Consider the following 9,564-nt stretch of genomic DNA (forward strand, 5'->3'; position numbering starts at 1 on the left):
ATTGTCCAAAACGGACAAGGTTTTCTCATATCAGGAATTATATTCTTTTAGAAAGGTCGTTCCTTCCCCTTTACTACTGGGGGAATAGTCTAATAGCTTAGCATATACTACTTGGTTATTATTTTTGTACTCAACAACAACCCTCAAAGAAATAATTCCAAATTTAAGGCTCATCAAACTTCTTTTCATGGCAGAAAAGTGTTTTAACAAGGAAGAACATGCAAATCAACTTAATGAAAGTGTCTAAGTTATGTTTATGTACAGAATTGGATCGTAAAATGTCTAATCCAGTATTTCTTAAGCTTACTGCCCTTCATCCAGTATTTCAAAAATTTAAATTGTTAGGCGAGGTTTTAAAATATGATTTATATTATTTTCTAACACATCCTCTCAAGTAAAAATTATTTGAACCCGAAACTTACACGAACTCAAAATACCTTATATAATTAATTTTATCAAATAGAATAGAGATAATGAGATTTGAATTTGTAATTGTTTGGTCAACAAGACTTTAAATACCATATCAATTACAAAGTCTAGCAACCTGTCATGATTATCAAATATTAAAAAAAGTCATAAGTGGTTTAACTTAATCTTTTAGTGACTATTTTTTCAGTGTAATTATTATCTTTTCATTAACAATGTTTTGATTTAGATATTATAGCATGTAGTGTGTTTACTTTATCAAATCATGTTTGCTCTTAACATCATAATCATTGATTATTTGAATAATATTCAAAAAAAATTTAAATCTCATTCCACCTTACGCAAGAATTTATAAACAATACTATTTGAGAATATATGAAATATTTTTTTTTAATTCACCTAAGGTGATGAATCATCTCTTAATTATTCACATACCTTCATATAGTTCTTGTTATACTCAATATCTTCTCAATTTTTTTTACCCTTGATTAGGACATACAGTAGGATCAAATCATTACATTTTCTATATCAGACAATTTAGTGATCTCAAGTCTAATAATTACTTGTATAACAATCACTTTAGCCATATATGATTTTTCCATATAAAATTCTCATGCGGTTTAGTATACATGTCATTTAAAAAGTACTTACATATTATTTATAGGTATTTCTCATACATCAACTTATGAGAACAATTTTTTCATTTTATAAAGTAAAAAACATGATATGTATTAGTCTTAACAATTCTAATTAATATTTAGTTTTAATAGAGAATTGACCATGAATATTTATAAATAATACTTTAATACAATAGAAATATCATAACTATATTAATTTTATAATTTTATTTGCACAACATTTCTGTCTTAAAAACTTTATATTTATTCTAGATTCATTAATACAATATTTAATAAATATTAAAATAATTAAATAATTATTAATAATTAATTATATTTACATGAATAAAATCAATATCATGTATAAGCAACTAATTACCTACTAAGTCATATATACTAACACAAGTTACATGGTACAAGGATGGTTGCATTTGCGTCTACGTTCTCCAAAACCTTTCAATTTAGCAAGCTGAAGCAAAGCATGGCCGTGAATATTACTTGTTCATTGTCATTTTGGATTATTGGGCTTCGATATTTGATATTTGATATTCATTATAAAACGCAGATTTTCCAAGTGACATATAATATTTTAGAAGCATTTCATTTCCATAAAGGGCCTAGCTAGGTACGCCCATAAACATACACAAGCTCTTCAAGCTTCGTGACTTTTTCTTATTATCCCATCACAATTCACAAGCATACACGTCGCTTGTATGAAGAAATTGCAAGTTGCTATTTAATTAATTAGGGACATTTGTTTCTAGCAATTTGCTAATTGCTATTAACATAGCGGCAATCCTTCCTTATCTCTCCTTGGTCACCAGTAAGTGGATTGTTCTCTGACAACACCACCACAGCCCTTGAAAATTGGTCATGGAAGTAGCCATTATCAGCAGCCATCTTCTCAACGTATGGAGACGTAAGTGGATCAGAAGTCAATTGTTGATCCACCATGAGAAGTCCCTTGTGGCCCAATAAGTTTTTGTAGTAGTAATTATCAAGGATCATTGGTGTTTCACGATCATTTCTTGCATATAGAACTGCCTGTGGATCGGGATCTGGGGTCGGACACCGGCCTTTAAGGTACTCAGCATAATCAGGGTCCATAGTTGGATCAACTGTAGGGTAGATCCTGTGTACTAGATTCACGCAGTGAACTCGGCCTACAGAGTGACTTCCTGGAACAAGAAAAGAACAAATGAGGCTACCAAAAACCCAAAAAAAATAAAAAAAATTCACAGAATTAGGTTTGTCTTTGTTAGAAATGAGAATTATCTGGTAATTCCGTACCTAACAGAGCAACTGTTCCTTCAACGTCAACGCCAATGGATTGAAAGCGGGAAAGTACCAACGAAATGCTATCATTGTGATTAGGGATGAAGTCTTCGACCACTGCTCCATAGCTTTCCGTGCTGTCTCTCCGCCCTGTTTTCATCTCGACCCTCGGTCCTCCTAACTGTAATCACATTTCAAAATTAAATCTCTTAGATCCCAGTTTTGCTCTTCATAGTACTTTGATTTCTACTTGTATAAATGTACACACGTACCATGACAATGCCGTCTCTAGCTGAAAGAGCAACAATATCAGCACAAGAGACTGTCACAGGGCATTCACTCTCTAGGGCCGCTTTTATGGTGTTTACGTACTTAAAATTCCTCATTCCAAAGCTCCTTTGCGATGCTTTCTCTGATTCAATTCCATTCACGGTCTCCAGCAAGAGTGACGCATCGCATGACTACAAGGGCAAACAAGCAGTTAATTACCTCATAATTAGTACTAGCTAGCCTATTAATTATGTTAATTAAGTCCAACATGGTGATGATATATGGTTAGAGTACCTTGACTATGCAATCATGGAAGAGATTCCTGACCCATGAAACAGCTGTGTTTCCATGTTTATTGTACAGCTTAATGACTTGTTCTTTGATGATCTCTTCAGCTCTTGGGCAGCTTTGCGCGTAGTAATTGAATTGGAGCTCACTTTTACCTGAGATTAGAATCAATAAACACTTGTTTTAATCAGCACTTCCGAATCTATACGTGAGACGTGTCGGAAGTACACTGCGTTAACAAAAATGCTTCTCTAGAGCTAAATATTGCTGTGTACACACTTTTAGAGCATGCCTTGGCAATTATAATACTAGCCAGGGAACTAGTAAGATTATTTGGTGTCGCTTAAAATAAGTTAATCTTGGTTACGCAGGTTCAAAGTCTAACGTCTAACGAAAAGAAAGTTGGTAGTGGTAATAGCTTAAAAACATGACCCACACGGCAGTTGGTTCACAAATCCACTGCGACTGGCTGACACTGAAGTCTTCCATGGGACATCATAGAAACAAGATTAAAATGTAGAAATGAAAGAAGATAAAATCAATTACCAGAATAAAATTGCAAGAGTAAGGGCAATAAAAGAAAGATCAAGGTGGAGCTGCAAAAGTGCGTCCTGATGTTACTACTTGCCATCTCTTTTCGGCTTAAAGGGAGCTCCTAAATTGATTTCGTGTGTTCAACTGAGGAAGTGTCCTTCTCTTATATAGAATAGCTTCACAAGTGGGCAAGATAGTATTTCAAGCCTCTACCAGGCCTGAGCATCTCCACCAAGCCACTTTCTTTGACCTTTCCGCCATTTCCTCGCCACGCCTGTGAACCCACTTGAACCACTGTTCTTCGATTATATTATATAAACAAGACAATTAGTAGTACATTATTATTATCACTATTAAAGTTTCTATTTCTAGAAGAGAAAGGGGTATCGTATACATCTTGTATTGGATCGGAAAACCGTTGAATTCTGGCAAATATATAATTTGCTGCCTTGCTAGCTATAATTATAGACAAGCACCATGGGCCACGTGCATTGGCTTAATTATCGATTGAGATTTAAAATTGCAAGACAACTAATGTGGCTTGGACTTGATAGAACTTCAATATTTATACCTGCAAATTGGTAGATTGAAGTAATTGTGTATTGTACGTTGCGAATGAGTATTCAAAAACTTGGGTTTACTGAATAGAGTAATATGTGGAAGAAGAGAAATTAATTCGAGACATTTTCTGTATTGTACATGTCTTTCCATGATATCTACGAGAGGATGTTTGAATCTCCTCACCAAAATAGATCTCAAGTGATTAATTAATGGAATATCACAACGTTGAAGTTTACGTTCTTCAACCTAATTTATTTTTTATATTATTTTAATGTATTACTATTAAAAATAAATTTTAAAAATTAAAAAATATTATTTTAATATATATTCAGACCACAATAACAAATATAATTAATTTTATAGCCGCCCCATCCCGACGGCAACCCGTAGCATAAAAGGTTGGAACCTGGAGGGTAGAGCACTACAATCCATTGTGCTCTTCTTGGATTTTTCCTTGCTTTTAAGCAATGAAATGTCTCGATCAGATCCCAAATTAATCTTAAAATGAATATTAACCTCTCAATATGGAGTGCCACGTCACCCCTCTTTGATCCCATCTAGGTGGAACTAATTAGAGGGACAAAGATTCGTGGCTGATGGATGGGGTTGTATTAACCACAACTTCTCAATCTTTGCGAGAGATGAAAATTAATGTGAAAAAGAAAATCGGAGGTTCATGGATGTGGTAATCATTCGTTGTGGTTGGTGGTGTTTTATTAATTTAATTAATCTATTTCCATGATACCGGCAGATATATATATATATATATATATATATATATATATATATATATATATATATTACCAATTTAAATCATATCTTCACGAAAATTTATATTTTTATTAGCATTTGGAAATGTCATTCACTCACTTGCTCCACGAATATGGAATTATCTTCATTTCCAACTAAACATGGATCATAAATTATTATTTTTTTGAATATATCATTTTCATATTGATGATTTATTTTACATTGGATTGAGAAAAAATTTATATATATTTTTATTAAAATTTAAAAATAAGTAATCAATTATCTAATTCAAAGATATTTATTACCATTAAAATTTAAAAATAAGTTATCAATCATATATAAAGCGCGAGACAAATCTCTTTAAACTAAGTTTTATTTGTTAGATAAAACTTACGAAAGATAACACTTTAATTTTAAAAGTAAGAGATGTTAGAGAATTATATAAATTATATATTACAGCATCATCTGATAGTTTTAGCTTTTGAGTGAGATGATTCTTGAACATGGTATTAGAGTCTTGTTGATCAAGCGGTCACGAGTTCAAATCACACCACTCTCATTCTATTTGTAAAAATTAAACATAAGATAATGAAGATCTATGTAATTTCAAGCCCAAAGAGCTTTCATTTGAGGAAGTGTGTTAGAGAAATATATAAATCATATTTTAGAGCCTCATCGTTTCAAAGAACCAATTCAACCTAATAACTTAAGCTGTAGGTATGATGGTTCATTGAAATGATATCAAAGCTATATTGACTAAGTGGTCAAAAGTTTGAGTCATACCACCCTTATTATATTTGATAAAACATAAACATAAGGTGGTGTGATCTTGTGCAAATTTCAAACCTAAAAGGCTTTCACTTGAAGGAGTGTATTAGAGATTTTATAGATTAAATGTGAAAGGAATAATTTATGTAGTATAAATAAGTGATTAAACATACACATACACACATACATAAAGGGAGGCGATAACCAAAATAATAACTAAAAGAGGGGCCACAACTATAGTTTTAAAACCTGGCCCGGGACTGGAACTTGGCTGAGTTGAAGAAAAAACAGAGGAAGAAAAAACCTGGTGTGACCCGGCAAGACCCAGTCAAAAACTCGATTACAACCCATTGACTTTTGTTTTTTTATTTTTACTAAAATGACGTCGTTTTGATTTTAAAAAAGTATTGACCCGGGTGACCCGGTCAAAACCCGAAACCTGGGCCGTGGACCGGGCCAGGTCTAAAAACTATGGCCATAACCAATATAATAACCTAAGAGAGGGGATAAAAAAATTCACCAGTAAAAAGGTGAGCTACTCTCTTATAAAAAAACCTTAACAAACCTATAATTCCTTTTGTTTTGACATTAGCTACCAACCATACATAAAATAACGTAAAAAACGCTAATCTTCACCAATCTCTCTCATGTTGTGCACACGATCTTCTACCAATTTATATACATTAAAAAAAACTCACTAGCTACCCTAACTTTTTCTCAGCCCAAAGCAAAAAACACCCAATTGTCCATCTCTTTTCCTCACCACCCGATATACCACACCACATCCTCTAGCACAACAACCTCTCCATCCCCACGCTAGCAACCATTTTATTTTTCTCTCATCATAAAAAATGACAGTCTCTCTCTCCACCATGAGAAAACCCAAACCGAGACCCATTTCCTCCACTTCTTTGGCCCTCTTGACGCTAGCCACAAATCCTTTCATTTCTCCTTCCACCATCATAACAACCCAAAAAACTATAAACTAGAATAACAACCCTCTCCACTAGAACAGCTGCCACAAGCCACTAACTACCAACCACAAGGAATTAACCTTAAATCACTGAAATGAAACCAACCTATACAAACCAATTTCCTTCTTCCTCACAGCCATAAACACTCATCCATCATTAACCATCCAATCAACCACCATGCTTAGCTCTCTCAAACCAGCCATCAAACCTAAAAAAAAAATGTCAAGACCAACAACTCCTTTTCATTTCTTTTTTTTGGGCTGAATTCAACCTTTGCATCTTTAATCCACGATGTTGCACCATTATCAACCCAATGCCATGGTAGAATTAACTAAGAGAGAGAGAGAGAGAGAGAGAGAGAGAGAGAAGATAAGAAAAGAGAAGCAAATCTGAGAGAGAAGGAAGAAAACAAACTATTGAACTTAAAAATCTATGTTTGTATGATTTTTTGTTTCGTAGGTAACAGTGGCCTTCACCTCCACATATGAAGAAAAGGGGGAAGAAACAGTTTTAGATCCATCAATTTTTTGTCCTCACAAGCAACGACATATGAGCTCACGTGCCACCATAGTTTAGGGTCTTTCAGCATTGTTCTTGAGTTTCCAGCAACCTCTCTAATTTATTTCCAACCTACAGAAGGTCTATTTTAGAATTTGGATGATGTATAATGTGTGTTTTAATTATTATTGAATTATTATGATTTGTAAAAAATATGATTGTTGGGTGTGTGAGTAAAATAGTGAAAACAAAGATGTGTTGGTGTGTTTTTGTATTTTTTTATTATTTTGCTTTTAGCTTATTCATGTGTTAAATAAATGGTAAAAAGAAAGGATATTTTTTTTGAATTAATCAAATGTCTTAATTGCATATGGAAAAAAATGCGATCAATTCTTTCGGGCTTTTCTCACTCTTAATAGGTATTCTCGAGGCGAGGTCAATGAGATGCTCTAGTCAAGCGTATTCCTATACCGATGTGACTTGAAGGGTCAAGCAGATAAAGACTCATTACCTTTCTAACTAGTGATACAGGTATCCAAAAAAAAGACAAATATCGGTCACAACGAGCTTCTCGTCACGCCTGAGCCTTGACTTCCGCTCGTTCTTGGGCATCTTCCTCTCGTCTAACCTCATCTAGGGCCCGACATTCATTGATTCGCTCAATAACTTGGTCGAATCTAAGTCACATCGCATACCACTAGTTTGCTTGAGTTGTCTTAGGGCAAATAATAAAAAATATAATAAAAAATATGAAAGAAAAAAGGAAATAAAACCAAAAATATTTGAATTATTTAGGATTTCTTGAAAATACCAAAAAAAATTAAAAAATCATTTTATAGTTTGCATGTATTATGGATTTAATAACAATATTATTAAAGCCATGAAGACTTGGTATAAATTTCAAAAACACCAAACAATTGATTCGTTTATTTCTAATGTTAGGATTTATAATCTTATAAGTAAGATGTATTTTCAATATTAAAGAAGGCAAATTATGTCCATAAAACTCATGTTCTCTCTTTTCTTTCTTTTAGTTTTAATAAGATAAATTCTCAATATTAAAAGAAACAAAAAATATTTTGCTTTATAATAGTTAGATTTGATTGTAAAGCCATGATCAACTCTACTAGGGTGGATCTGCTTTTACCAATAGACAAACTGATGGTTAGAAAAACACAATAAATGCTTAGTAATAAAACAAATGAGCAATGCAACTTACCTTAGATAAGGTAAACTAGGGATGATATTGTCCTCCCTATATATAATCAGTCTTCTTATCCAGACTTTGAAGACCATTTAGGGTTCCTAGTGACTAAAATATTATGTGGCGACTCTAAACCTTTTTAAACCATAAAAAGAATAAGAATTCCTTGTTATTTCTATACCACACTAAAATGCTGATCTATATAGATGATCACCATAATATCGTACACGTGCGATAGAATGACAACTCTACCGAAGAGTTTCCAATTGACTATACTTTTTTTGTTTGTATGTTTGTTGTGTTTTAATTCATTGGTTTGTGTATATGTTTCCAACATGCATTTTGTTTTTTTACATATTGATCATGCATTTGTATATTAGATATAGAATAATGTCTCTTGCATCAGGTTTCCAAATCTAGTATATCATATTTATTCAATTTAGTTTTTTGCTAGCATCTCATATTTATTTGCTTTGTAAAATTACATGATTTTCATTTGAAAATTTAGAATATACACCCCTATTTTGAAGTGAAACTATAACACCAGATCCCATAAGAAACTAATGGAAAATAGGGAACAAGCCTATTAAGAGGCTAAACATAAAAAATAGATGGAACGCCTTAAAGGGGACATAACAAGGCTCACTAGTCTACTTGAGTAGGAAATAAAGGAAAAATATATAGAAGCTGCAATTACTCAACTAGTAATAGCCACTCATCCAACAATTATAGCTCCTCTCCATCAACATAATTCATGCCCTAGTGGAACATCTTTGGAATCCTAATTCATAAGTCACTACCTATTTGTCCAACCTACTTGCCCATAAGGCTACCCCTTACAATAAACTTGAATGAAAAAGAAGCTTAAAGGGAGAAACATATGGAAAAAGCTTATGGCAGGTGGGCAGTTTTTGAGAAAAGAATAAGGGTGATTGAGGCGTCTAGTCTATACTACTCAATAAAAACAACCAAAATATGCCTAGTCCTAAATGTTGTAGTGCCAAAATATTTTTGAGTGCCTGAGTTTATCAAATACATGGGAACTCAATGTCCATTGACTCATATCAAAGCCTACTATAATAAAATAGTAGAAGTTATCAATGATAAGAAACTGCTTGTTCACTTTTTTCAAGACAACCTTAGCAATATCACATTAACTTAGGGTATGAGGCTTGACAATTCTTGAGATTAAAGGATGAAAATATTTGGTTGACCCTTTTATGAAATAATACCAGTTTAACATGGACATCACTCTAGATAGATCTAGCATGCAAGATATCGAAATTGGTGATAAGAAATCTATCCAAGAATATGCCTAGATATGGCTTGGGGTAGCTACTCTAGTGAATCCTCCATTTTTAGAAAAGAAGATGGTTAATTTGTTTACCAGCACTTTTAA

At 33.0% G+C, this 9,564-nt stretch overlaps 1 protein-coding gene across 1 annotated transcript; it reads right to left on the bottom strand.

Moving 5' to 3' along the window:
* Positions 1–1,618: 1,618 nt before the first annotated feature.
* On the bottom strand, positions 1,619–3,575 carry LOC133688856 (peroxidase 21). The gene is made up of 5 exons (XM_062108480.1): positions 3,423–3,575; positions 2,883–3,031; positions 2,591–2,779; positions 2,334–2,499; positions 1,619–2,221 (listed from the first exon to the last, which is right to left on the bottom strand). Exons 1-5 carry the CDS (start codon positions 3,505–3,507, stop codon positions 1,815–1,817), a joined length of 996 nt encoding a protein of 331 aa, XP_061964464.1. The 5' UTR covers positions 3,508–3,575; the 3' UTR covers positions 1,619–1,814.
* Between the last annotated feature and the right edge of the window lie 5,989 nt (positions 3,576–9,564).

This window comes from Populus nigra, chromosome 3, assembly GCF_951802175.1.
Source record: "Populus nigra chromosome 3, ddPopNigr1.1, whole genome shotgun sequence".
Lineage (NCBI taxonomy): Eukaryota > Viridiplantae > Streptophyta > Magnoliopsida > Malpighiales > Salicaceae > Populus > Populus nigra.

What these genes read in the sequence shown, in the direction of transcription:
- LOC133688856 (XM_062108480.1), bottom strand. Translation starts at nt 3,507, where the DNA reads ATGGCAAGTAGTAACATCAGGACGCACTTTTGCAGCTCCACCTTGATC. An exon ending in TCCATGATTGCATAGTCAAG is followed by an intron (nt 2,780 to 2,882) that starts GTACTCTAACCA and finishes TTGCCCTTGTAG; the next exon opens with TCATGCGATGCGTCACTCTT. An exon ending in CTAGAGACGGCATTGTCATG is followed by an intron (nt 2,500 to 2,590) that starts GTACGTGTGTAC and finishes ATGTGATTACAG; the next exon opens with TTAGGAGGACCGAGGGTCGA.